Here is a 27777-nt window from a genome sequence, read left to right on the forward strand (position 1 = left end):
ATTCCCTTCTCCAGGAGATCTTCCCAACCCAGGAATTGAACCTGGGTCTCCTGTGTTGTAGGCAGACGCTTTACCGTCTGAGCCACCAGGGAAGTCAATGGAATGGGTGAATTTAACTCAGATGACCATTATATCTACTACTATGGGCAGGAATCCCTTAGAAGAAATGGAATAGCCATCATGGTCAACAAAAGAGTCCAAAATGCAGTACTTGGATGCAATCTCAAAAATGACAGAATGATCTCTGTTCATTTCCAAGGCAAACCATTCAATATTATGGTAATCCAAGCCTATGCTCCAACCAGTAACGCTGAAGAAGCTGAAGTTGAACGGTTCTATGAAGACCAACATGACCTTTTAGAACTAACACCCAAAAAAGACGTCCTTTTCATTATAGGGGACTGGAATGCAAAAGTAGAAAGTCAAGAAACACCTGGAGTAACAGGCAAATTTGGCCTTGGAGTACGGAATGAAGCAGGGCGAAGACTAATAGAGTTTTGCCAAGAAAATGCACTGGTCATAGCAAACACCCTCTTCCAACAACACAAGAGAAGACTCTACACATGGACATCACCAGATGGTCAACACCGAAATCAAACTGTTATATTCTTTGCAGCCAAAGATGGAGAAGTTCTATACAGTCAACAAAAACAAGACCAGGAGCTGACTGTGGCTCAGATCATGAACTCCTTAATGCCGAATTCAGACTTAAATTGAAGAAAGTGGAGAAAACCACTAGACCATTCAGGTATGACTTAAATCAAACCCCTTATGATTATACAGTGGAAGTGAGAAATAGATTTAAGGGCCTAGATCTGATAGACAGAGTGCCTGATGAACTATGGATGGAGGTTCGTGACATTGTACAGGAGACAGGGATCAAGACCATCCCCATGGAAAAGAAATGCAAAATGGCTGTCTGGGGAGGCCTTACAAATAGCTGTGAAAAGAAGAAAGGGGAAAAGCAAAGGAGAAAAGGAAAGATATAAGCATCTGAATGCAGAGTTCCAAAGAACAGCAAGAAGAGATAAGAAAGCCTTCCTCAGCGATCAATGCAAAGAAATAGAGGAAAACAACAGAATGGGAAAGACTAGAGATCTCTTCAGGAAAATTAGAGATACCAAGGGAACATTTCATGCAAAGATGGGCTTGATAAAGGACAGAAATGGTATGGACCTAACAGAAGCAGAAGATATTAAGAAGAGGTGGCAAGAATACACAGGAGAACTGTACAAAGAAGATCTTCATGACCCAGATAATCACGATGGTGTGATCACTCACCTAGAGCCAGATATCCTGGAATGTGAAGTCAAGTGGGCCTTAGAAGCATCACTACAAACAAAGCTAGTGGAGGTGATGGAATTCCAGTTGAGCTATTTCAAATCCTGAAAGATGATGCTGTGAAAGCACTGCACTCAATATGCCAGCAAATTTGGAAAACTCAGCAGTGGCCACAGGACTGGAAAAGGTCAGTTTTCATTCCAATCCCAAAGAAAGGCAATGCCAAAGAATGCTCAAACTATCACACAGTTGCACTCATCTCACATGCTAGTAAAGTAATGCTCAAAATTCTCCAAGCCAGGCTTCAGCAATATGTGAACCGTGAACTTCCAGATGTTCAAGCTGGTTTTAGAAAAGGCAGAGGAACCAGAGATCAAATTGCCAACATCCGCTGGATCATGGAAAAAGCAAGAGAGTTCCAGAAAAACATCTATTTCTACTTTATTGACTATGCCAAAGCCTTTGACTGTGTGGATCGCAATAAACTGGAAAATTCTGAAACAGATGGGAATACCAGACCACCTGACCTGCCTCTTGAGAAACCTGTATGCAGGTCAGGAAGCAACAGTTAGAACTGGACATGGAACAACAGACTGGTTCCAAATAGGAAAAGGAGTACGTCAAGGCTGTATATTGTCACCCTGCTTATTAACTTCTATGCAGAGTACATCATGAGAAACGCTGGGCTGGAAGAAGCACAAGCTGGAATCAAGATTGCCGGGAGAAATATCAATAACCTCAGATATGCAGATGATACCACCCTTATGGCAGAAAGTGAAGAGGAACTCAAAAGCCTCTTAATGAAAGTGAAAGAGGAGAGTGAAAAAGTTGGCTTAAAGCTCAACATTCAGAAAACGAAGATCATGACATCTGATCCCATCACTTCATGGGAAATAGATGGGGAAACAGTGGAAACAGTGTCAGACTTTATATTTTTGGGCTCCAAAATCACTACCGATGGTGATTGCAGCCATGAAATTAAAAGACGCTTTCTCCTTGGAAGGAAAGTTATGACCAACCTAGATAGCATATGGAAAAGCAGAGATATTACTTTGCCAACAAAGGTCCGTCTAAGTCAAGGCTATGGTTTTTCCAGTGGTCATGTATGGATGTGAGAATTGGACTATAAAGAAAGCTGAGCGCCAAAGAATTGATGCTTTTGAACTGTGGTGTTGGAGAAGACTCTTGAGAGTCCCTTGGACTGCAGGAGGTCCACCCAGTCCATCCTAAAGGAGATCAGTCCTGGGTGTTCATTGGAAGGACTGATGCTGAAGCTGAAACTCCAATACTTTGGCCACCTCATGCGAAGAGTTCACTCATTGGAAAAGACCCTGATGCTGGGAGGGATTGGGGGCAGGAGGATAAGGGGACGACAGAGGACGAGATGGTTGGATGGTATCACCGACTTGATGGACATGAGTTTGAGTGAACTTCGGGAGTTAGTGATGGACAGGGAGGCCTGGCGTGCTGCGATTCATGGGGTCGCAAAGAGTCGAACACGACTGAGCGACTGAACTGAACTGATGGTATAAATACTCCCACAGCAGCTGATCTCAAGCTGCTGAGTTGGGAAAAGAGACTTACAACTGGTTTTCTGCAAGCCCCTAAGATGTGACTCCCGGAGAAGGCAATGGCACCTCACTCCAGTACTCTTGCCTGGCAAATCCCATGGATGGAGGAGCCTGGTAGGCTGCAGCCCATGGGGTCGCTAGGAGTCGGACACGACTGAGAGACTTCACTTTCAGTTTTCACTTTCCTGCATTGGAGAAGGAAATGGCAACCCACTCCAGGTAAGAGCCTGGAGAATCCCAGGGACGGGGGAGCCTGGTGGGCTGCAGTCTCTGGGGTTGCACAGAGTCGGTCACGACTGAAGCGACTTAACAGCAGCAGCAAGATGTGACTCCAGTATACCACTGCAGTTTGACATCTGTAATCGTTCTATAAAAAACAATTTGTTATTTATTTATTTTATGTTTGGTTGTGCTGAATCTTTCCTTGCTGCCTGCAGACTTTCTCTAGTTGCGGTGAGCGGGGGCTCCTCTCTAGTTTCGGTGCTCACCCTCTCATTGCGGCGGCTTCTCTTGCTGTGGAGCATGGGCTCTAGAGCATGTGGGCTTCAGTAGTTATGGTGCGTGGGCTCTGTTGTTCCGTGGCACGTAGGATCCTGCTGGACCAGGGTTTGAACGTTCCTCTGCATTGGCAGGTGAATTCCTATTCACTGTGCCACCAGGGAAGTCCCTTACATCTGTAATCTCAAAACTGCATCTGCAGCAGACTTTGAAGTCCCTGAGAGAGAGAGAGACAGATAGACAGACAGAGAGAAATGGAGAGAAACCAGGTGGACAGAAAAAAGCAGAAAGGGAACAGAAAAAGGCAATAACTGATGGGGAGCCAGTGAGAGACAGAGGCTCGACTTCACTTAAAAGTTTGGGGCCTCCTCAAGAGTGAGGAATTGCTTCATTCAGCTCCTGTGCAACCTATGTAAAGGAACTTGCTTAAGGGGAACCTAGACCGGTGGCCCCAGACTCCTGCCATGAGCCAGTTACCCCTCAGGCAGAGCCTCCCGACCCTTCTACTCTAATTGTCTGTGACCTTTGACTCCAACAAAGCAAGCCCAGAGTGGGTGTGGGGTTCCGCGGCCCCGGTCCCTTCACACACGCTGTTCAAGGCTTCTAAATCCTACCTGCCCTCTTTAGAGCTTTACTCAAGTTTCAGCGCCTGCACGAAGCTGCCTATGTGCACGTCAATCCCTTTCCCTCAATACAGCTTTACGTGCCCATGACTTACTCCCCCTCAGGCCCCCTCCCTCCCACCAGCATAGGACCTGACTCTTCTCCTTCCAGACTCCAGCCTCCTTCTTTCCTACCTTGAGGCCTCAGCTGGACAAATCCTTATCCATCAAAATCCTTATCAACTGACTTACCTGACCTTCAGTGACAGACAAAAGCACTCCAATGAATGAATTGGACAACCGTTACTTGAGCATCTACTATGTCCTAGGGAGGGATTCCCAGGTGGCGCTAGTAGTAAAGAGCCTGCCTGCCAACGCAGGAGACCTAAGAGACCTGGGTTCGATCCCTGGGTTGGGAAGATCCCCTGGAGGAGGGCACGGCCACCCACTTGGACTTGACTGAAGCAACTTAGCACTGATGAATATGCTGGGGAGCTGGAGCAGTGTGGACTGAGGCACAGGGTGACTTAACATTCATATGCATGAGCCCAGCACATCATCAGGCCACATAAAGTATGTGCTTGAGGTATGGAGGGGGCTTTAGGGAGGATCTCAGAGGAGGTGGCCTCTAAGGTGAGGGAGGAAGAGGTATCAGCTAGGCAAGGGGGTGGAGAATGGGGGAGGTTTGGGGCAAAGGGAGGAAGCATGGGCAAGAATCTGGAATTCCAGGAACCATGGGTAGTTCAGAAAGGTTGACATGGACCATGATGGGATGTGGAAGTGAGGGGGCGAAGGGTGGACACATCTTGAAAAGCCATAAGAGCCACGTGGGGAGCTACTGATTTCCTGGTGCGTATGTCAAAGGGGTGGAGAAATGTTGAGGAGGAAAAAGAGGCTGGGGGCCAGCTGAGGCTGGGAGGTGGGGGAGAGGAGGGTGGAGGAGCAGTAGGAGGGATAGCTCAGCTGCTCCTGCTCCTTCAGAGCGAGATCCTGGACCGCCCTGAGTAACCGCCCCAAGTCAAAAAGTAGAACCTAGAAAGGCTGCAGAAGACTTTCCACAGTTGAGCGGAGAATTGAAGGAGATGAGAGTGTGCGGACAGCTCCAGGAAGGGCATTCATTCCAGCCCGAGGGAGCAGAAAGGGCAAAGGCCCCGAGTGAGACGTGTTGGAGGCCACAGGTCGGGGGTGGGGATGATGAGGTCCGAGAGGCCAGCACAGATCAGATCAGCCAGGGCTCCTCCACTGGCCACAGCAGATTTTCTCCAGGGGTGATGGGGAGTCGTGGGAGAGTTCTGAGCAGGGAGTGAGCGTGTTCAGCAGCCCAGTGCCCCCTCCCCTCTCTGTCCCCAAGGCCAGAGCACCATGGAGAGTGGACTCAGAGTGACCCGGAAAGGACGGAAGCTAGGCTCCAGCCGGCGGCGGCAGATGCGAGAGCCAGCTGATGGCCAGGATGTGCCGGTGGCCCCCGAGCCAGAGTCCTGGACCTCCCAGTCAGCTGAAGAATTGCAGAGCTTCTTCCAGGACTGCGGTGCCGAGGAGAGGGGCTTTGTCACTAGAGAGGATCTGGCGGTGAGCCCAAGGCCCCATCCCATCCCCTGGATCCCTTTGCTTCTCCTTCTGAGACTCCCCTTCCCAGGAAGGCAGACCGTCCCTGCTCTTTTCCCTTTCTCTCACCTCAAATTTGCTTTTAGGAAAGGCTAGGGATTTATTTATACTAAGGTGGGAATGATCAGGTTTTGTATTACCCTCTTCCAGAAACACTTGCATTTTAATAAAGGAAAGGTTTTAAGTCAAAGAAAGAACTTGCAGATGGTATAATTTTAAGCCCATTGAGCGGGGAAGTTTATCTTGGGGAGCAGTCAGGGCCCTGGAAATAAAACCCTGTTAATGTCAGCAAACTTCAGTGAAACAGATCAGCCAATGTTGTACATGCCAATAAGGAATCTTCGGCTGTGACCTAGACTGAGATTGGCTGATTTTTTTTGTTTGTTTTTTTCTTCATTTTCTACAAAGGGTCCTATGTGAGTTGTTGGCATCTCACTGGACCTGCTGTCTCCTCCTGATTTTGTTCCATGCTCTAGACTTTGATCTTTTTCCATCAAAACTGACCCTTCCTATCTGTATTCTACCCTCAGAGCCACAAAAAAGTAGAAATGGCTGATGTTAAGTTATAATTTTCAAAATGGTAAAGAAAAAAGACTTTTGAGTAAATATAAAATCAATACTTATCAAAGATCTAGCTAATTCATCATCATTATTATTATCAGTCAGTGAGGGACTCAGTATGATGTTATGACAGGCTCAAGGAGCATTTGAGAAGCTGCAAGTATTTATGGGAAATTTGGGCTTCCATTGTAGCTCAGTTGGTAAAGAATCTGCCTGCAATGCAGGAAATCCAGGTTTGATTTTGGGTCAGGAAGATCCCCTGGAGAAGGAAATGGCAACCCACTTCAGTGTTCTTGCCTGGAGAATCCCCATGGACAGAGGAGCCTGGCAGGCTACAGCCCAGGGGGTCACAAGAGTTGGACACAACTTAGGGACTGAACCACCACCACCATAGGCAATTTGACAGAAGAGTGTTAGGAAAAGTTTGCTGAGTTCATTTTTGAAAATGACTAATGTCCTATAGGCCACAAATCTTTGGGGTTGTCTGTACTACTAGACAAACTTATTTTCAATTCTCCTGGACAAAATCTACAAGTTAACAAGTAACTTCAATATGTCGGACTTTTCAAGGTAAATAATGAGATGAACTCAGTGCATTCCTCTTGTTTAGACAAGGCTTGGGTGGTCTTTACTCGCATATAATATTGAAAGGGTGTGCTGTGTACCTTTTCACTTTATTTCCAAGTGTCCAGTAATTTCCTGTGATCATAAATAATCTCCAAAATTTACTCTTGACATAAAAAAGGCTGATTTAATTCGGTTTGGCTTGATCACTTCTGTAGGCTCTGCAAATCTGAAATTTTGAAGTATTGAGCTATTTCAGCTTCTCTCCAGAAGTTTTCATATGGAAGCTTAAGTTGAAATTGTAAAACCTCTGAAATTGGCTTTTCTATCTAGAGTGACCTTCTGTCCCTGTTTGCCTGCATTGGAGGGTTACCTGGGATGTGGGACTTTCAGTATTAAAACTGAGAAAGTCTTGGGCAAACTTAAACCAGCTGGCTTCCCTACTTCTATGGAAACCAAGCACAAGACTCTCTCCACTAGTTTTCACCTACACATGTGAAGGACTTCTCTTCTTGAAGTTCTCAATTTTTCTAAGGTCCCTCTCCTGCCCAAAAGTAACCTTTCACATTATCCGTTTTCAGGCCAGCTTTGCAGGCATTGTGTCCAAGGCCGCTCCTTACAGTGGACTTTTCACACCTGATTAAATGAGAATCACCCTTTAAATCAAAATCTGGTTAAACAGTTGATCTATCCAACTGTATCCCAGTAAAAAGGAGGACAGATTCTTACTGAACCTGTTGTAAATAACTATAGTGCCAGAGAAAGGAAGGAGATTCAGGAAAAGTATTGGTTTCTGAGTCAGGAAGGGATCAGTGAGATTCAAATACCACTTAAAATATTAAATTTCAGTTTGAAAGTGAAGTAAAAGTGTTAGTTGCTCACTCATGTCTGACTCTTTGTGACCCCATGGACTGTAGCCCGCCAGGCTCCTCCGTCCATGGGGTTCTCCAGGCAAGAATACTCTAGTGGGTAGTCATTCCCTTCTCTAGGGGATCTTCCTGACCGAGGAATTGAACCCAGGTCTCCTGCATTGCAGGCAGATTCTTTACCATCTAAGTCACCAAGGAAGCCCAAATTTCAGTTTACAAAAGCATACTCTCCTAAACTGGGCTTCCCTGGTGGCTCAGAGGTTAAAGCGTCTGCCTGCAATGCGGGAGACCTGGGTTCGATCCCTGGGTCGGGAAGATCCCCTGGAGAAGGAAATGGCAACCCACTCCAGTATTCTTGTCTGGAGAATCCCATGGACGGAGAAGTCTGGTGGGCTACAGTCCATGGGGTTGCAAAGAGTTGGACACGACTGAGCGACTTCACTTCACTTCACTTCAAGAAGCCAGAGAGAGGACTTCCTCATAATATCCATAAAAGTAAAACAATAAAAAATAGTACTGGCTCTTCTTTGGTGGTCCAGTGGTTAAGAATCCACCTTGCAATGCAGGGGGTGCAGGTTCCATCCCTGGTTGGGGCATTAGATCCCACATGTCGAAAGGAAACTAAGCCAGAGTGCCGCAACTAATGAGCTTGTGCACCATAACTTGAGAGTCCAAGTGCCGTAACTAAGACCCAATCCAGCCAAATAAACAAAACAATAGTGATAACCATACCAACTATATTCCCAGCAAATAACCGTAACTCAATTTTCTTCAACCATCGATTTAGTTCCATGGATTAATTCTTGATCTACTGGATCTTGGGTAAGCTTCTAGACTGAAAAGAGTTCTAGCAACTGTAATCCACTGGCTCAGTCTGAAGGTTGGCTACTGTCAGCTTAGAACCCTGTACCCAAGCGAAGCAGCAACAGTTAGCAGAACCTGGTACAGTCCTTTTCCACATGGCTTTGACGCTGCACTTTGTGGAAGACACAAACTGAGCTGGTTTGTAACCAAGCCTTCAGGGTAGATTGGAAAGGGTAGGAAAGCAGAAATGTGCTTAGTAATGAGACTCAAAGCCTGTGGCTTTTTTTTTTTTTTTGCATTTTTTGTTGGCGTAGAGTTGCTTTACCACGTTATATTAGTTACTGCTGTACAACTTCGTAAATCAGTCAATGTATACTTACATCCCCTCCCTCTTGAGCTTCCCTCCCACCCACCCATTCCACCCCTCTAGGTCATCACAGAGCAGCAAGTGGAGCTCCCTGTGCTATATAGCAGCTTCCCGCTACCTTTTTACAGTAGCCTAATAGTGTCAGAATGGAAGAGAGTAAAATGGTCTGTTGGGATACAGTATATAACTATTTCATGAAGTTTGATCAGTATTTCCCCTAAAGAACATAGTTTGCATAGCAAAGACATTGAGAAATCTCTAGGGCCTTTCCCTAAAGCATGCAGTTTATGAAGTATTTATACAAAGGCTTTTTACCTATGTAAACTTAGCCTAGGAAAGGCTGGATATCTCTTCTGATCTGACAGTTCTTCCCATGATGCTCTTATAATAGTGATGAGGTATTTAACAAAAAAAGAGAATGATATCTTGACATTTTTATTTTTTCTTCTAAATTTAGAATCTGATGTTGGGAAGGCAAACCCAAAGAGGTATCAGAGAAGGTAGGGCACTAGATTAAGATACAATCATGGGATCCTGAGAAATAGTATTTGGTTTCCTATATAATCAGTGACAATAAAATAAAGCATTTTGAAATAAACATAGAAGAAGGCAACACTTTTGCTGTTTAGTCTCTAAGTTGTGTCTGACTCTTTGTGACTCCCTGGACTGTAGCCCACCAGATGCCTTTGTCCATGGGATTTCCCAGCCAAGAATACTGGAGTGGGTTGCCGTATCTTGCTGCAGGGCATCTCCTACATTGGCAGGAGGATTCTTTACTGCTGGGCCACCAGGGAAGTTCAAGTCTATAAGAAGGCAATACTATTGCAAGGTTATTTAGCTCTTTTATATGGACAGTGGCTTTACTTTCTGTTTTTATGAAAATGAAAACACAACTGAGCCAAAACAAAGCAGAGAAAATTGTTCTGCTGAGACACGGAAACAGTTATCTGGGCAACTTACACGGAAGACTAATAGTAACCCTCCTTTAACCCTTGCATGGAGCTCTGAGACCAGTTTATCATTTTCATAGAGATGGAGCCAAATTCTAGTTTTGCATGAATATAACATGTGGCAGTCAAAGTTTCACAAGTTTTATATCTTTAATTATAAACGCATCAAAACTGAGCCAAATTTGTCAAGATGTTAACATAAACTTTATAGCTTATTTTCAGACTCAGGTATTATAAAATCAAGACAAATAGATTCCCTTTCAACAAACCCTCTACAATCCCCTATATCCATTCAGATTTTGCCAGATACTTTAAAACAAAACCACCTCCTTTATCTCCTGGAGCAAAAGCACATCCCATTTTCCTTGCAGACACAGTTGTTCTTCTGCTACTCCTGTTTCTAGTATCAAGTAAAACATTGTAGTGATTATAACTTTTAACAAAGTAATCAGCTTTTATTTCCCAGAAAAAAATTGATGGGTAAAAAACTGAGAACTGTCTTGGACAGCATTTTAGTGAACAGCAAAGCTCACAAATACACATAACACTACTTTCTACAGTCGTGCATATGCCTTGCACAGCTTTAAAAAATTGTGACAGAATATACACAACATAAAATTTGCCATAGAATGTATCCTTGTATTATATTAACATAAGTTATGGGAAACACAGACTGCTATTATTTATCTTTTGCAAACAAAAATTATTAAACCAATCTAATTGATCAAAGATTCACCTTAATTATCTGAACCCGGCTCCTTAAAAGTTTTCTGAGTTAGCTAGTTCTCATAAGAGGAACTTTTTTTTTTTTTTAAGTCCAGCACATTTAAAGCCTTAGAAGTTTGGTTTCATTATTTTCTGTGACTTTGAGGGCCATTAGATTTATATAGACACTTTTTTGTCTCTACAAACCAATCCACCCAGAGCCCCTGTAAGGGATGTAGTACTCTAAATCATTAATACCCAGGTATAGAAAAATGCTCACACTCACAATGAGAGTTAAGGGCCTTTCTGAATTACAGTCTGGTTTCTTTTCTACAACTCCAACCACAGTTCAAAAGTAAACACAGAAACACAAAAACTTCAGTTCAGATTTCAAAGAGCTATTCTCCTCCCCAGTGGGCACAAAATTCTTAACCGATTTGAGGTCATTCACAGAAAAACAAACACACCACCACCAACAACAAAAGATTAGCAAACCAGATTTTCCACTGTGTCTCAACCGACAGACACGAGGTCTCCATCATGTATCCCATGGAGATCTCCACATGGTCAGTCCGTAAAACAGAATTCCCCATCATGGCTACGGCTAAAACCAAAAGCAGAAAATCTGTAAAATCAAATACATAAAAACCGGAGAAACAGAATCAGCAAGCAAAGTTCTATCACACTTGGGATTCCCTTCAAGAGCCAAGGAAAGAAGTGCCCAGGACTTCCCTGATGGTCCGGGGGTTGAGATTCCGTGCTCCCAGTGCAGGGGGCCTGGGTTCCATTCCTGGTCAGGGACTAGATCCTATATGCTACAACTAAGACCCAGCACAGCCAAACAAATAAGTTTAAAAAAAAAAAAAAATATATATATAAAGTGCCTGTGTTCCCAGAGCCCATTTAGGGCTTTTCTAGCAACACAGTTTACTGGGTTATGACAGCCGAGTCCACTGGGGCATCTCCATGGAACCTCCAAAACTGCTAAAGCAGAATTTCCAAGAAGATAAAATCATGACCCTTAGACAAAAATAAAATGAATCTATACCAGAGATTTTATTTAACTCATTTATTAATGGGAGATGTTCTGAATGGTTGAAAGAGCATTTGAAAAGCGGGATAACTTAACAGAGAAATGTTACAATCAGGTTGTTGAGGTAGGTTGCTTAAAGCTGGTTAATGAACAACAGGTCATAAATCTTTGGGATTATCTTGTTCCATCAGGCAAAAGTTATTTACACCTCTCTTGAACAGAATCTACAAGTTAACATGTGACTTCATTTAGTCTGGGATCTCTAATCAGTACCATGAGACAAAGTGTGTTCATAGAATCTAGAAGATGCTTGGGTGGCCTTGGCCTCTGTAGAATACCAAAAGGGTGTGCTGTCCACTTTGGGGACTTATTTTCCAGTGTTAGGTAATTTTCAAATAGTGATAAACACGTGGGGAAGATTGGCTACTGTCCTTTATTACAGTCCTAACAGGATGAGACTCAGAAGAGGTAGGTTTTGATGCTGGATGAAGGAATAGAAAAACTGAGGATGAAGTTCAAGGCTCTGCTAGAGTCCAAGAGACTCAAGGACCGGTCTTGAGGTCAGGTTGAGGGTTGGACTCCGAAAATGGGGAGAGGGGAGGTGGGGGTGGCTGAAAATAAACACCTCTCCTTTTCTGAGAGTGGCCCAGAGCCTCCCCTGGTAGGAACATCACCCAACTTACCTCTGTCCTTGCAGGCAGCCAAGTTCAGCTTCCTGAGCAGCGAGGATGAGCTGGAGATGATCTTTGACTGGGTGGATGTGGAGCGGAAGGGACGCCTCTCCCTTGAAGAGTTCAGCTCCGGGCTCAGTATGTCTGTCCTGGGAGGGCCTCCCGAGGGGTGTGCCAAGCACGAGGCGAGGCTGAGCAGACAAGAAAGGTTGCAGTGACCCATCACAGAACCTTCACGACACCCCTGAGGGCAGTTCTGGGTGTGGATGACATATGAATGACCGCAGAGATGAGAATGCTAAGCCTCTCATGGGAGGCTCTCAACTGAGTGGGAAGCCAGTTGGTTCAAGGCAGAGCTGAGACTTAAGACTCTAGCCCAGGAGACCTTACTTCCTTTCGAACAAGAAAAAATCATTGCTAGGGGTGGGCGGGGTGTCCCCTGAGCATTCCCCTCCTCCAGGGAGGTCTCCAGGATTGCTTTCAGATGCCTCCCTTGTCTTCTCCCCAGTAAAAGCTTTCCCTTGAGCAGGAGGTTAGACACCCCCTGTTCTTGAGACCACAGGCCTTGTTTCTGCCTGGAGAAGGTCACATTCTGGCTTTGGTTAAAGGAATATGAGGCTCCAGGGAGCAGCAGAGGGTGATATTTAGTGGGTGGAGGCTTCCCAAACCCTTAGCCCCCACTGGGCAGGGCAACTCCAACACTGGCTTCTTAAGACAGGCCTAGAAGGACCTAGAGACATCAAAGCTGGAAATACACAATATTCCAGCTAAGCTCGATGGGGAAGACCTTTGTTCCAGGGAATGGAAGGAGTGGTGTCCTTGTAGAGACCCTAAAAAGGATTGTCAGCCTTTAATGCAGCCAAAGCCACCCCTAGTTCTTGGGTCTGCTGAGTCTCCAAGAGTTTAGGAGACAACAGAAAGGGGAGGCCAAGAATCTGCATTTATACTTTGGGCCCTCCCAAGAGATGGTTGCTCTGGCACTGGTGATTGAGAGGCTGGGAGCAGGGAGGGGAAATTAGGGCCTGGAATCAGGGATGCGGCAGACAGAACACTATTGTCCCTGTGGCCCAGGGAGCCATCTTCACATCTGTGTCCAGTTGTGTCCACTATCGGGAAGACTTCCCAATGCCTACAAAACAAAATTCAACTCCCTTCCCAGGGCCTACAGGCCAGCACTGCTGAGACCCTTCCAACCTCTTAGGCTCACGCAATACCACTCACCTCCTCCAGCCTGCCAATCTAGCTCCTACCTCAGGGCCTTTGCATGCACTGTTCTTGCAACCTGGAATATGCTTCCTGAGAAAACTACATCACTTGCTCCTTCCTTTTTAGTCACATCTCAGTTCCAATGTCACTTCCTCAGAACCCTCCTGACCACCCTCTCTAAAGTAGACCCTGTCTAGTCTCTTAAAGGAAATTACCCTGTTCCTTCCTTTAGCTCACTTGGTAATTTTATTTATTTATTAAATGTGTCCTTTTCAGTATTCATAGAATGTTGGCTCCACCAGGGCAGAGGTTTTGGCCAATTTTGACCCCAGCACATAATAGATGCTCAATGATTATCCTTTGACCCAGTGAAAAGAATGTGTGGGCCACAGTGGAGCCGCTGTGTGACTTCTAGCAAGTCTCTTGGCCTCTCTGAGCCTCAGACGCTCATGTGTAAAATGGGCGCAGGGTCTACCTTGAGTAGTCCCTGGTTGACGTGAGGAGTGTATGACCCTGGCCCTGTATAAATGTGACTGACACAGATAAAACCATTTCCCCAAAGGCTGGAGCAGGGCAAGGTAGGAAGTCAAGCGATGGAGCCCAACCCCACTCTGCTCCTTTCTGTCCCTCTTTGTTCCGCAGAGAACATCTTTGGCTCCAGCTCGAGCACCCACAGGCTCCACAGAAAGAGGCCACTGCTCTCCAAGCGAGGATCTGTAGCCACCAGCTTCCCGGTGGTGGAGGAGGCCAACAGTGAGGAGAAGGAGGCGTTCTTTGCCTTCATGGAGCAACTAGGAGCCAGCAACTCACTGCCTGAGTAAGGCCAGCAGGGTTGGGGGTGCGGGGGGAGGCACCGCCTGTCAGAGGGGATGAGCACTGGCCCAGACGCAGGATCAAACGGGAGCTGCCAGGTAGTGTTGGGCGGATATCCTGCTTTGGCCACTTATTGGCTGTGCGACTGCAGGCAAGTAGCCTAACCCCTTACCTGCGTTTCCCTGGCTGCAGGGTGAGCAGAAGAATTGCTGTGGGATTAAATGAAGCCCCGCATGGAGAAAGCCTACCCACTGGGAGTCCATCCCACTCAAGCCCTCCCTCCTTGTCCTGTCCTATAAGGTCACTCTCCAGAAAGATTGGCAAGTTGAAGGATCAGCTCCCTAAAGGGACCCACGATCTTTTTTCTTTCCTTCTTTTGGCCCCTTCGCGTGGCATATGGGATCTTATCTCCCCAGTGATTGAACCTGCACCCTCTGCATTGGAAGTGCAGAGTCTTAACCATTGGACTTCCTGGGAAGTCCCAGGACCCACATTCGCAAAAATACAAACCTCCCAAGGGTGCCTTTTCCCCAAAAAGAGAGTCCCCCAGTGGAGTGATTTCAGGTATGGTGATGCTCTGAGTTGGGCAGGCTTAGAGACAGGAGGGCTTGGAGACAGTCTTGGGCTCTGGGATTTTTGGGGTTCACTCATGCTTAGAGAGTCGGAGAAGGCAATGGCAACCCACTCTAGTACTCTTGCCTGGAAAATCCCATGGACAGAGGGGCCTGGTGGGCTGCAGTCCATGGGGTCACTAGGAGTCGGACATGACTGAGTGACTTCACTTTCACTTTTCACTTTCATGCATTGGAGAAGAAAATGGCAACCCACTCCAGTGTTCTTGCCTGGAGAATCCCAGGGACGGGGGAGCCTGGTGGGCTGCTGTTTATGGGGTTTCACAGAGTCGGATACGACTGAAGCAACTCAGCAGCATGCTTAGAGAAAGGGACCCTGCCTAAAAATACCCACCGCACACCCCTCCAGGTCCCATTGGCTCTGTTAGAACTAGCAAGGGAATCACCCTCGCCCATCTGCCCAGGTTTTCCCAGGTTCCCCTGCCCCACAGGGCTCTGTGAGGACAAGCTCTCAGAGGGTGGGGCAGGTGCTGTGGGCAGGCAGGGTGGGACTGGGGTACAGGTTGGCAGGGGAGCTGTGGTGGCAAGTGATTTACCTACTTGGCAGCTTGGCCTGGGCTCAGCCCTCAGGCATCTGTCTTCACGACTTAATTAAATCCATGTGAAAGCAGCATTTATGGAATGCCAACTCAGTGCCAGACCCCAGGCTGGTGCTCTCCACTGGGTGCGCCTCATTCTCCAGTGGCCATGTTACAAATAAGCTCAGAGAAGTCGTGGGACTTGCTAAAGGTCACGCAGCCACAGAATGGGAGAAGAGAGAAGGCAGATGGAAGCTCTGGGCCATCAGACTCCCAGATCCCCCCGCCCCACAATGAATCATCAAATCGTAGAGAGACAACGGGATGTGGGGATTCGTGAAGGGATAAGGGCACAACTGGGAGAGGTTCCTGGAGGAGGTGGCACTTGAGCTGCACCTTGCAGAGTGTAAGGAGATTTTTGTGACCCAGCTGCCACAGTCTCTTGGCGTGTGGCCATTAGAACCTAGGAGTGGGCTTCCCTCTGCCTCCTTGTCCCACTCAAGGTTGATCTCTGGCTGTCCTCCCCTCCCAGGCAGGCGGAAATCTGGCAGCTATGGAGAAAGCTGCGGCAGGAGGAGCCCCAGCTGGCAGGCAACCTGGTGGGCTTTCTGGCCAAGATGAACAGTCGCCTACAGGAGGCACGGGCCGACAAGGAGGTTCTGGAGCTGACTCTGAGGAAGTGAGTTGGGGCCAGGTTGGCACACAGTGGATGCTCTTTACATTAGTTGAATCTTTTTTATTTTTGGCTGTGCTAATGGCAGCGTGTGGGATCTTAGTTCCCCAACCAGGGATTGAATCCGCACCCTCTGCAGTGGAAACGCAGGGTCTGAACCATTGGACCACCAGGAAAATCCCTTAGTTGAATCTTAAGTGAATTTTCTCAGCTCCAGAAGATTGGAGGCCAGGGGTTCGCAGAAGAGCCTGGGAGCTGGATGGGCAGAGCTGAGCTAGAAGAAGGGGAAACTAAGGGAATCTACTGGGAAGGACAGAGTGAAGCCTTCAGCCAAAGAGGGGATGGGCCAGTGTGTCCTGGTGCAGGGTCACTGGGGCACCTAACTCCAGGGCACCACTCACGTAGATTGCCATGCATGTGGTGATCCTGGGGTTGGCATGGGCTCAGCCCTGCCAGGGAGTCTGTGCTTGGGGGTGGGGGTGGATAGGAGGATGGTGACAGCAGGAAGTGGGGACAGAGTGATTGGGGACTGTGAGACAGGAACCAACATCCCGATGATGGTTATGGAGTCAGCAGGGTGGGCTCAGATGATCCATATCAAGGGCCTTTGTCAAGGTCAGGAGCTGTTACTGGGATGACAGTTCCCAGGGTGACAGGGGTCAACCGCTGGCAGAGTGAGCCGAGCAGTAGGGTAGGCTCTGAGCGTGGGCCCAGACCACCCCTGCAAGCAGCAGGGTGGCAGGGTGCTGCCTGACCCCCTCCACCCCTTCCAGGAGGGACACTGACCACCATCGCGAGGTCCAGCAGCTCTACGAGGAGATGGAGCAGCAGATACATCGGGAGAAGCAGCAGCTGCAGGCTGAGGTGAGCCCCCCAGCCCCAGCCAGCCTCTCCCCCAGCCCTGGATCCCTCTGCTGCCCGCACAGTGAGCCCAGGTCTGGCCAGCGTGGGGCAGCGGGAGGCCGCTGCGAGCAGATCGTCTCATCCCCCCCAGCGTCGGAGAGACAGTTTGCTCAGACAGACTGGGTGGGGAGTGCTCACTGCTGCCAGCTCTCAGGGGTCCCCCGGGGCCACTCCTCCCACTCTCTGGGCCTCTGTCTCCTTGTTGCCTGGGCCAGGGAAGTTGTCCTGAAACCCCCCTCCTTGTGGACACATCCTGGACCAGGCGCCCCAGGCCTGGGTGGAGGTGGCACGCGGGGAGGGCCAACCCAGGCCAGCTGAGTATTGGACTCGGCCACACAGGGGGAGCTAAGACCTCTCTGCTCCCCAGAGCGACTCCCGGGGCCTGGCCCTCAGCTCCCAGATGCAGGAGGTGCTGGAGGCCAAGGAGCGCGAGGTGCAGCGGCTAACCGAGGGGCAGAAGGAGGTGAGTGAGAAGGGCTCCCCTGGAAGCCCAGTTTCTGAGGATTCACGGACCCTGATACCCACCTCCGGAGGGTTCACTGGGCTGCTGGGCTCCTGCATCAGAGGTGGCTCCCCTAGGAAAACGATGTCTCTGGCCCTTTTTCTGAGACGAGGCCAGGTAAGGGCAGTGGTAGCCCTGGGACATGAATCAGAAGGTCCAGGCTCAATTTCCTGCTGTTTCAATTAAAAGCCCCACAAATCTCAGGAAAGGACTTTGCTTGTCTCGGCCTTAGTTTCTCCATCTGTAAAATGGGCATAGCCACATCTACTGCAGCTCCCCGGCTAGTTGTATCAAAAGAGGTAATAAATGGGAAAGCCCTTTGAAGCCAGAAAGCACCAGGCAAACACAAAGTCTCAACATTGGAGAGGCTTGGTGATAAGGTGGGGCTCAGCTCTCATCTCTGCTGTCAGCTGAGTGACCTTGGGCAGGATTTTAACCTCTCTGAGCCTTGGTTTCCTCATCAGAGAAATGGAGATCAGAACTTTTGCCTTAGAAGGCTGCTGTGATGATTAGATATACTGTATTCGAGGGCCTAAGATGGTGCCTGGTGTGTAATAGGTGCTTTATATTGACTTGGCCAAAAAATGTGTTTGGGTTTTTTTCTTAACATGTTATGGTAACACCCGAACAAACTTTTTAGCCAGCCCAATACATCATAGTCGCTACTATCTCTGAACCTTACCTAGCTTCCTGGTTATACCTGCTACCCCAACACCCCAGGTCTCATAACCTGTAATCACTTGCAGATGGCATTATGGCTAAGCCTTTGGGTCTGAGACCCAGCCCCATTGTCTCTTCCTTCCTCAACTTGCAGGCCACTGGCCTTAGTAAAATCGCCATGTGTTGTAACCAGGACAACCAGCATCCTTTCATCACTGGACTAGGTTCCCACAGCCTTCCCTCCTGGTTCTGCTACCTGGTTTCACCCTCTTGACACAGGTTGATCTCCCAGGAGACTCTGTAGTAGCTGCCCATTGGAGACTGAAAGTGAAGTGAAAGTCGTTCATTCGTGTCCGACTCTTTGTGACCCCGTGGACTATACAGTCCATGGAATTCTCCAGGCCAGAATACTGGAGTGGGTAGCCTTTCCCTTCTCCAGGGGATCTTCCCAACCCAGGGATCGAACCCCAGGTCTCCTGCATTGCAGGGTTCTTTACCAGCCGAACCACAGGGGAAGCCCTTGTAGACTTGGAGCCCTGGAGGCTGAGGCAGGCCCCTTTTGGTGAGAGAGGAGGTTGGACTTCCCACACAGGACCGTTCTGTCCTGTCCCCTGTGGACGTGAAGCCTCTCCCCCCAAGGCCGTTCATTCCTCCATCCAACCACTGTTTATGGTGCACCCACTATGTGCCAGGCACTGCGCTAGCTCCCAGGGAACATAACAGACACATATCTCCTGCCTGTGGGGTTATTGTCTAGTCAGGGAGATAGGTGATAAACTAAATAAGCAAGTAAAGTCTATAACATATTAGACAGTGAAAGTGCTAAGGAGAATAAAGTAAAACAGGGCAGAAGGGTAGGAGGGTTTTGAGAGGAGGGGTCAAGGAAGCCTCACTTAAGATGATGACTTTGGAGTAAAGGCCTGAAGGAGGTGAGGAGTGGGCCCTGTGGTATCTGAGGGAAGAGCAGTCCAGGCAGAAGGCACAGCGAGTGCAAAGGCCCTGAGGTGGGCGTGACACGCTGTGCGTGTTCAAGGACCAGTAAAGGGGCCTGGGGGCTGGAACAGACTGAGCGGGCAGGGAGCAGGGTCATGAGAGAGGCAGCCAGAGATGTAATGGGGGTGGGGAGGGGGCAGACTGCAGGTCCGGGAGGCTGTCGTGGGGACCTTGCCTTCCATTCAGCATGGTCAAGCAGCTCTCCATCTCCCGGTCTTGTGACCGGCCGTTGGACCAGGAGCTCCTTAGCGACCACACGGGCTCAGAGATGAGCAGCCAGTGCAGAGCACTGAGCAAAGGAGGATGTGGCCCCTGGTGCTGCTGGCCACCTGTGCTTCTTACGCAGTTCCCCCCTCCCTTCCCCACCCCGCCAATTCCAGTGTCTCTTCCGGGTGGGAGGTAATGGAGCTAATTAGGCCAATGAGGGGGTAACACCCGATCCTATGTTTTAAGCTGGGTCTCCAGGAGCCTGGAGTCTGTGCCCCACCATGGTCTTGGGAGGCTGTTTAGTCCCCCCGAAGGGCAACTGGGCTTCTCTCCCCGCCACCCGCCACCTTCTGCAGCTGGAGGCCCAGCTCCACCGTCTCAGCAGCACACACCAGGAGGCCAGCTCGGAGAACCGGCAGCTTCGGGAGGCCGAGCGGGACCTGGCTGGGCGGCTGGAAGAGGTGCGGGGGCAGCTGCAGGTGACCCGGGGGCACCTGGATGCCGCCAGGGGCCGCGTGTCCTGGCAGATGGAGGAGGAACCCAGGCAAGTAGCTGCCATCCCCGGGCTGGGCTGCAGACGGAGGGCTTCCTGCAAGAGGGGAGAAAGGGTTTGAGTTCTCAGAGACTCTGCTCAGCCTTCAGAGCTCACGGTGCAAGTGAAAAGTGAATGTTAGTTGCTCAGTCGCGTCCGACTTTCTCTGTGACCCCATGGACTATAGCCCACCAGGCGCCTCTGTCCATGGGATTCTCCAGGCAAGAATACTTGGAGTGCGTAGCCATTTCCTTCTCAAGGGGATCTTCCCAACTCAGGGATTGAACCAGGGTCTCCCGCATTGCAGACTATCTGAGCCACCAGGGAAGCCACACACAGACTCCCTCCTTAAACCTCACAACAACCCCACTGGGCTGGGATTGTCATGCCTGTTTCTCAGACAAGGGGGCAGAAGGGGGAAAATCACATGCCTGGACACACACGACTCACACAACTAGGATTCAAGCACACATACACACACACACACACACACACACACAGAGGCTAGCGCAGTCCTGGATCCTTGGCAGAGTGGGATGGGCTGGAATAGTAGGAAGGCTTCCTGGAGGAGGTGAGGCTCCACATGGGCCTTGAAGGATGAGCAGGATTGGATGAGGAGAGGGGTGGGGAGTGAGTGCCGGGTGAGAAGTCCTGTGGAAGGGAAGACCTAAGGGAGGGCCAGCTGTGAGGTGTGTATCTGCTGCTGAAGGATGCAGACAGGATGGGTGTGACAGCTACCTGCCGCTCCCTGACCCTAGCTTCCTGCACCCTTCCTAGTGTCCCCAGAACAGGTGAGGAGAAGGCTCCAGATGCTCAGGCAGCCTCCTCCGAGGAGGCTCCCCTGCCTGGACTGTTTGGGGACAACGATGACTGGGACCAGCTCCTCAGCGGCATCGGCAGCACCCCCCTCCGTGCCCTGCAGCTCTCCTGGAGCCCACCCCCAACCCCGAAAGCCTCCTCAGGCCCCCCAACGCCCCGAGTGGTCAGGCAGATCTCCATCTCAGAGCCACATGCTCTTCTGTTTGCTCAGGAGCCCTCTTCAGATCCAGGGGGCTCTCCAAGGAGCCCCCCTGGGGTACCTTCTGGGACCGAGGAAGAGAAAGGAGCGAATCCAGATGGGCCGGACATGAGTCCCCCAGAGCAGACTGGAGAGCCCCCCAGCCAGGAAGCTAAGGAAGAGTCAGGGCTTGGCCCCAGGGTCCACTTCCCCTGGGGTCTCCCAGGGGTCTCAGCTGGGGAGCCAGGGAGCCTGGTGGCAGCTGCACTCAAGGTGCTTGTTCCTTTGGCGGATGGGTCCCCTCCTCAAGTGACCTCGTCCCCTCCCCAGGCCTCAGCTGGGCCCAGCACACAGCTCCAGACCTCATACCCAGATGACGAGGGCCCTGGCCCTGGGCCGGTCCCACCCAAGCCTCCCCGGCAGAGAGAGGCCCTCCATCAGGACCCCCATTCTGCTGGCTCTGAGCCAAGGCTGGGGTCCTTGGGAGCTGGAGCCCTCCTGGTGGGGCTGGATGAGCCCTCCCAGGGCCTGGTGCCTGAGGGTCCGGCTCCCATGGATGGATCAGAGTGGGGCAAGTGGAGCCCAGATGCACAAGAGGGCCGTTCAGGGGAGCTGCAGGAGGCTCATGGCCAGGTCCCCGGGCTGTCCACTCTCCTCCCCCAGAGCCTGGAAGAGGAGCCCAGGGCTGAGGAAAGGAAAGCAGTGGACCAGGGAGAGTGGAAGTTCAGGTCAGAGCTGACCGTCGAGGCTCGTGGCCTGAAACTCGAGCACTCAGAACTCCCCCAGCTCAATCCCCAGCCCGCGCCTCGCCCACCTGACAGAGCGCAGGCTGAGGTTGAAGCAGAAGCCCCGGCTCCCAGGAAACCATCAGAGGGCTTTCTCCCCTTTCTCCCCATGGGGGCTCAGCCTGGGGATGGAGCAGGGCCCCCAGAGCCCACACAAACCCTTCCCACCAGGGCTGAGCTGGAAGCCCAACCCAGGCCCCAGCCTACAACTGCCCACGCAGAAGGAGAACAAGCCCCCTCTAAGTCCAGGAAGCAAAGGGTAGAGAACAGGCCTGAAGATTCAAGAATGGACTCTGGAGGTCCGGGGCTGACCCCATTCCCTGGGGACCGCACGGCCAACGAACCTTTGACCGACCCTGATTACGCCTTCCATGTCATCTTCCTGGGAGACTCGAACGTGGGCAAAACCTCCTTCCTGTATCTGCTGCACCAGAACAACTTCGCCACTGGGCTGACAGCGACTGTGGGTAAGAGCCGCTTGCAGAGGATGGCAGGGGAGGGAGGGGAGAGCTGGAGGACCGGGCTGGAGAGCTGGAGCAGGCCCAGAGCAAACCATCCCCCAGCAAGCTGTAGGTTCTGCCCTCGCCACAGGCCCTGTGTTAGATGTTATTTTATACCGGCGTAACCTGGCTATTTTACTAATCATCTCTAATTATAGGTATTTTGCTTTCTCTGCATCGATCTGATGAGCTAATAACGTGCCACGTTAACAAAGCACCTACAATTTAGGTGGCAGCACTGGCCGATGGTGAAAACAAGCCAGTCTCCACCCACATGGCCCCTGGGCAGGCCACCTCAGGGACCCCGCTGCTTGAATTTGCCCAAGACCAGCCCTAGGCCAGCCAGCCAGGCTCTGGCAGGAAGCTACGTTGGGCAAGTTGAATATTTTACACAGAATGTATTTGTAGAGTAGGGTAAGTTAGGAACACCGGTGCTTGAGTTCAGAATCCAGTTCTGCCACTTACTAATGGTATGAACTTGGAGCAAATTATTCAAGCCCTCTGAGCATAATGGGGGCAACCGTAGCGCTGACCTCTGAAAGGGGCTGTAAGAATTAGATCAGTTAATACATATCAAGGTCTTAGAATACTATCTGGCACGTATTAAGTGCTCAGTTAGTATTAGTTATTTTTATGGTTGTTATTATTATAAGTACTTTTGATAATGTCCAATCCAGTGGCTTTTGCAAGTGAAATGTCCTAAAGCCCAAAGCCTCCTCTCCCTAAGAACATTGGGATATGTGGCCACTCGCGTAAAGCCATAGAAAAAAGCTCATGGAAACGTTCGGCTTGGGGTAAAAACGGAGGGATCTGCGTCTTTGTGTCTGTCTAGGTACGCGCTAACTGGGCACCAGTGGTAGACCAGTGGGTAAAGTTCTCAAACTTTACCTAGGAGACTCCCTCACCCCCTCACTCAGGACAGCTTCTTGAACTTTTCTCTGCCTGAGAAGCCTCACCTGGGGAGCCAGTTAAAAATGCAGTGTTGTCAGGAACAGGGGACCCATAGGAGGTCTGTTCTGATGTTGAACAGGGTCACAAGGTCTGCAAGGCCACCATCATTAATCACGCAAGCCAGGGGTCCCCAACCTCCAGGATCGAATGTCTGATGATCTAAGGTGGAGTTGATGTAATAACAGTGGACATAAAGGGCACAATAGATGCAATGCGCTTGAATCACCCCCAAACCACCACCCGCCCCCACCACCCTAGTCCATGGAAACATCGTCTTCTATGAAACTGGTCATTGGTCTCAAAAAGTGTGAGGACTGCTGACCTCAGCTGCTGGTTACTGACCACCTGCAATGCACCAGGCACTTGCCTTATTCTGTGCCAGGGCCCCCTCACGCCTATGAGCCTCTCCCATTGTCATGTGGTAAGAAGTTTCCACGAAATTCAATAGAGAAAATACAGGTTGCGTAATTGTAAAAAGACAAGGCAAGCCTGCATGCACTGCTAGTCAGCCGGGAGGAGTGTGTGTGTGTGAAAGTGGCTCATTTGTGTACAACTCTTTGCGACCCCATGAACTATACAGTCTATGGAATTCTCCAAGCCAGAATACTGGAGTGGGTAGCCGTTCCCTTCTCCAAGTGATTTTCCCAACCCTGGGATTGAACCGAGGTCTCCCACATTGCAGGCCGACTCTTTACCAGCTGAGCCACCAGGGAAGCCCTGATATCCAATCTGTCCCACACTTGGCTGTGGTGATCGCCATCCATCAGGCTTACCTGTCACTGGGGATGATTCCAGCTTCCTCCGTTGTACTCTCCCCACTCAGCATCACCCTCTGTTCCCACCCCGCTTTCTCGCCTGTCTGCCTTAGAGAGCAGGGCTGGTGGAGGACCAGAGCCAGAGCCAATTGAATTATAGCTGACTGCGCATTTTTGTGAGGTTTCTCTGCAGCTATCCCCATTTTACACATGAGGAAAACAGAACTGAAGTCCTGGTGAACTTTTGGGCCCTATCTGGGCAGCAAAGTTCATACCTGGGGCCACCTGCCTTCAAAGCACAGGCCCTCATCCCAGAGGCTCTACGCTTTTATACGCTGAGCGCTGCCCACTCCCTGGGGTTGTTCACGTAAAACAGCAGATTTCTTGGGAAGCAGAAGACATTATAGTTCTGACAGTTTATGTGGTTTAAATTGTAACATGTGGGGATACGTGGGTAGACTGAGGGTGGGCGATGGGCAGGGAGGAGGAAGGTGGGAGTAATGCAAGTTACTAAATGCAAAGAATAATCATGAGGGTTGCTCTATAGACCATGCTGCGGATGTTTATGCAGAGACTGGATGTCATCACAGCCGGCGGGACTGGGTAACCGCAGAAGTTTCTGCAAACCCTGGGCTTCCTTAGACCTTCAGGAAAGGGGGCAGTAAAGAGAAATGGATGCTGCAGATACACTTCTGCTGAGGTCAGGACTTTCTGGCTGCCACTTCCCCCAGTCTCCTCTGGGGAGCACAGATGGGGGCGTCTGTGGCTTGTCACCACCGGGGGCAGAAGTAAGAGCTTGTGGGGGTCACCATGTGTCACCTTGAGGAAGCTCTCTACTGGCTCAGGGATCATGTGAGGAGTCGCCTCTTTCCTGAGCTGGTCGGCGCACCATGGTGGGCTCAGCAGGGGCAAAACAGCCCCTCTCTGTCACCCCCATCCCACTCACCCCCATCCGTGGGAACTGGGGGTTGGCAGGAAGTTGCTCCCCAAAGATTCCAAGCCTCCCGGGGATTTCACTAGTACATCCACATTTCCAGGGATAGGAGGGGTCTGGAACCATGACCCAGGGAAGGATTGGTCTGTGAAATTTTGAGGAGGTGGAGGTTCAGAAAGATGAGAATTCATAGTAGATAATAAAAATGACCACTTCCCAAGCAGCCCCTAGACATTGGACCAGACCTTGAATGTAAGTTATTCAATCCTCCCAATCACCCAGTGACATGGGTCTTTTTAAATTGCCACCTTGCAGATGAGAAAGGAAGGCTCAGAGGGGTGAAGTGACTCACACAGGCAGTAGAGCAGCAGAAGGTGGACAACTCAGAGCCCAACCGGTCCTCCTTGAAGCCGGCACTCCCTTTACCCACCCAGGTTGCCTGTCTGCCCTGCTGTCTGGGTAGAGAATAAAGATGCATGCAATAATTAGGAATGAGACAAGAAGTATTATTAAAAAATAAATGAGCGAAACTGATTTTCCTGAGTAGCCTGAGGACTAAACATTGCCATGTAGTTGAGAAGACAGGTATTTTCGTAGTGGTAGAAACAAGGCAGGGTGCCTCATGTCAGCCAGCTGTCAGGGTGGGAGTGCAGTGGGAGCTGGGTAGGCAAAGCAGGATGCTCTTCTTGGAGGATGTGGACCCTCAAGTGCGGATGGGGTTTGAAGAGCAGAAGGGAAGCCCGGCTGCCAAAAGTTCCCACCCCTCATGGCTGGTACTGGGAGCAGGTGTATATTCAGGCAGGCGTCAGCTCCAAGTCCTGGATGGTAACTAGAAAGTAGGCTTGACTCTCATTTCTGTGTCCTAGGAGTGGATTTTCGAGTCAAAAACCTGCTGGTGGACAACAAGCGCTTTGCACTGCAGCTCTGGGACACAGCTGGCCAGGAGAGGTAATGGACACTGTCGACATTAGTGGCTGAGCCTGGACTGCAGAGCAGTGGAGCCTAGCCCTGACCAGAGCCCTACCAAGTGCAAATGCAGCTTGTACCCGCTGAGGATTCAGGAGGTGGGGGATGGAGAGACGAGCCCAGGCCCAGGGCAGGAGACAGGAGAGCGCACCCAGAGGCCCCCTCAGCCTGGCGGGGTAACTGTGAGGGCTGTCCCAACGTGGCCCTCAGGGCACAGCTACTCAATCACTTTTTTTTTTTGGCCACACCTTGTGGCATGTGGGATCTTAGTTCCCCAACCAGGGATTGAACCTACACCCCCCGTGAAGTGGAGCCTTGGACTCCCAGCCACTGGTCCTCCAGGGAAGCCCTCTCACCTATCCTTCTGAAAATATTAGCTTTCGACTTTCTAGTTAAGCAGTAGCGATCAAAACTGAAAAGGGACATTATCTATGACCCGGAAGTTCTACTTCTAGAAATTCATTCTACTTCTAGAAATTCATTCTACTAATAAATTCATACTATATTATCAAAAGGACCAAGACTGTTCACAGCAATAGTGTTTATATTATGAAACGTTGGATGCCTCCTCAGCACCATCAGTAGTGGGTCAGTTAAATAAATTAGAGTCTCTTCACACAATAGAATATAATGAAGCCGGAGAAAAGATGGAGGATCCTCTTTATGTATCTTTGTGACCCCAAGGACTGTAGCCCTCGGGGCTCCTCTGTCCATGGAATTCTCCAGGCAAGAACAATGGAGTGGGTAGCCATTCCCTCTTCCAGAGGATCTTCCCAACCCAGGGATTGAACCTGGATCTTTGGCCTTGCAGGCAGGTTCTTTACCATCTGAGCCACCAGGAAAGTCACCCCTTATGTACCAATAGGGAAATATCTGTAAGACATTTTATTATCTGGAGAAAACAAAGAACCGAGTATTGAATATTAGTGAGTACAGTGTTTTACATTGTATTTGCTTAAACAGTGCGTGTATGGGTGTGTGTGTGTGTGTGTGTGTGTATGAGTATATATATGCATTTATGTATATGCATGAAATATCCCTGGGAGACTATTTGAATAATGGGTAACTCTGGTTGCCTCTGGGGAGGAGGGCTGGGTAGCTGCAGGATGAAGGTAGAGTCGCCTGAGAGAGACTTTTCATTAGATGCCCTTTGGTACCTTTTGAAACCTGAGCCGTGAGGACTGTTAACCTATTCAACAATAAGCACACCGGAAGAAGGAAAATACATGCACACCCCCTCTGGGAAGCAGTTAGAAGCCGATGTACCAGCTGAGGCCTAGAGAGGCCGGAGCCTGGGGTCAGGGTGCCTGGCATCACTGGCGCGGACTCTCTGGGCAGGTACCACAGCGTGACCCGGCAGCTGCTCCGCAAGGCTGACGGCGTGGTGCTCATGTATGACGTCACCTCCCAGGAGAGCTTTGTCCATGTGCGCTACTGGCTGGACTGTCTCCGGGTGAGCTGCCGGCTGCTGGGGCTGGCCCCAGTGTGCAGTCAAGAGGGAACTTGTGTCTTTCCCACTCCTTTTTTGTCCCAGGATTACCAAGGACACAACGGACATGTGGGTGACAATCTGCTGAGGGCATGTGGCTGGATGGGCTGGGAGCGTAGTAGTACAAAGAAGCCACAACCACATAGTACGGTCTCCAAAACAAACTGCTTCCTGTTTCCTTCCTGTGACCATTTCTCTCCTATGCACCAAAGCTCTGTGATATATTCTTAACACCTGGGGATAATGCAAGTCTAGTGTCACTCTAGATGATCACTCCTTTGTCCATATATCTCTAGTCCTTTCCCCCACATATGTATTTGATATACGTAAGAATGAAATTCATATGCTGAAATTCTACAGCACGTACTAGCACAGAAGAGGGATATGAAGAAAGACATGTTGTCTTCTCTCTAGAAGTTTCTGGTCTAGTTGAAGAGATGCAAAGGAAGCAGAATAAAGTAATATTTGAAGGAAACTAGGTTCTGATGAGACCTGGGTTTGAATCCCAACTACCCCATCCTAACTCTGTAACCTCGGACAAGTGACTTAAACTCTCTGAATTCAATTGCCCAACTTTTCTCACAGAGGAGTTGTGAGGATTAACTTTTATAACTGCTTTCAGCACAGTACCTGGTATATAGTGAACTCTCCATTAACAGAAGCTATTATTATTATCATCC

At 49.7% G+C, this 27777-nt stretch overlaps 1 protein-coding gene and 1 long non-coding RNA gene across 2 annotated transcripts in view; one reads left to right on the forward strand and one right to left on the reverse strand.

Annotated features, from left to right (window-relative positions):
- The window catches only part of RAB44 (RAB44, member RAS oncogene family), a 40566-nt gene that overhangs the window by 7770 nt on the left and 5019 nt on the right, over nt 1–27777 (forward strand). Inside the window, exons 2-11 of the mRNA XM_061398032.1 lie at nt 5304–5521; nt 12108–12219; nt 13930–14104; nt 15783–15929; nt 16697–16787; nt 17194–17289; nt 19545–19732; nt 20498–21969; nt 25509–25590; nt 26947–27061. Of these exons, the coding sequence (XP_061254016.1) occupies nt 5315–5521; nt 12108–12219; nt 13930–14104; nt 15783–15929; nt 16697–16787; nt 17194–17289; nt 19545–19732; nt 20498–21969; nt 25509–25590; nt 26947–27061 (2685 nt within the window). The 5' untranslated portion in view covers nt 5304–5314. The remainder of the gene's footprint in view (nt 1–5303; nt 5522–12107; nt 12220–13929; nt 14105–15782; nt 15930–16696; nt 16788–17193; nt 17290–19544; nt 19733–20497; nt 21970–25508; nt 25591–26946; nt 27062–27777) is intronic.
- Nucleotides 15838–18629, reverse strand: LOC133236178 (uncharacterized). The gene is made up of 3 exons (XR_009732767.1): nt 18245–18629; nt 17352–17463; nt 15838–16552 (listed from the first exon to the last, which is right to left on the reverse strand). It is a non-coding gene; the product is annotated as an uncharacterized LOC133236178 (long non-coding RNA).

The sequence above is a fragment of the Bos javanicus genome, chromosome 23 (genome assembly GCF_032452875.1).
Source record: "Bos javanicus breed banteng chromosome 23, ARS-OSU_banteng_1.0, whole genome shotgun sequence".
Classification (NCBI taxonomy): domain Eukaryota; kingdom Metazoa; phylum Chordata; class Mammalia; order Artiodactyla; family Bovidae; genus Bos; species Bos javanicus.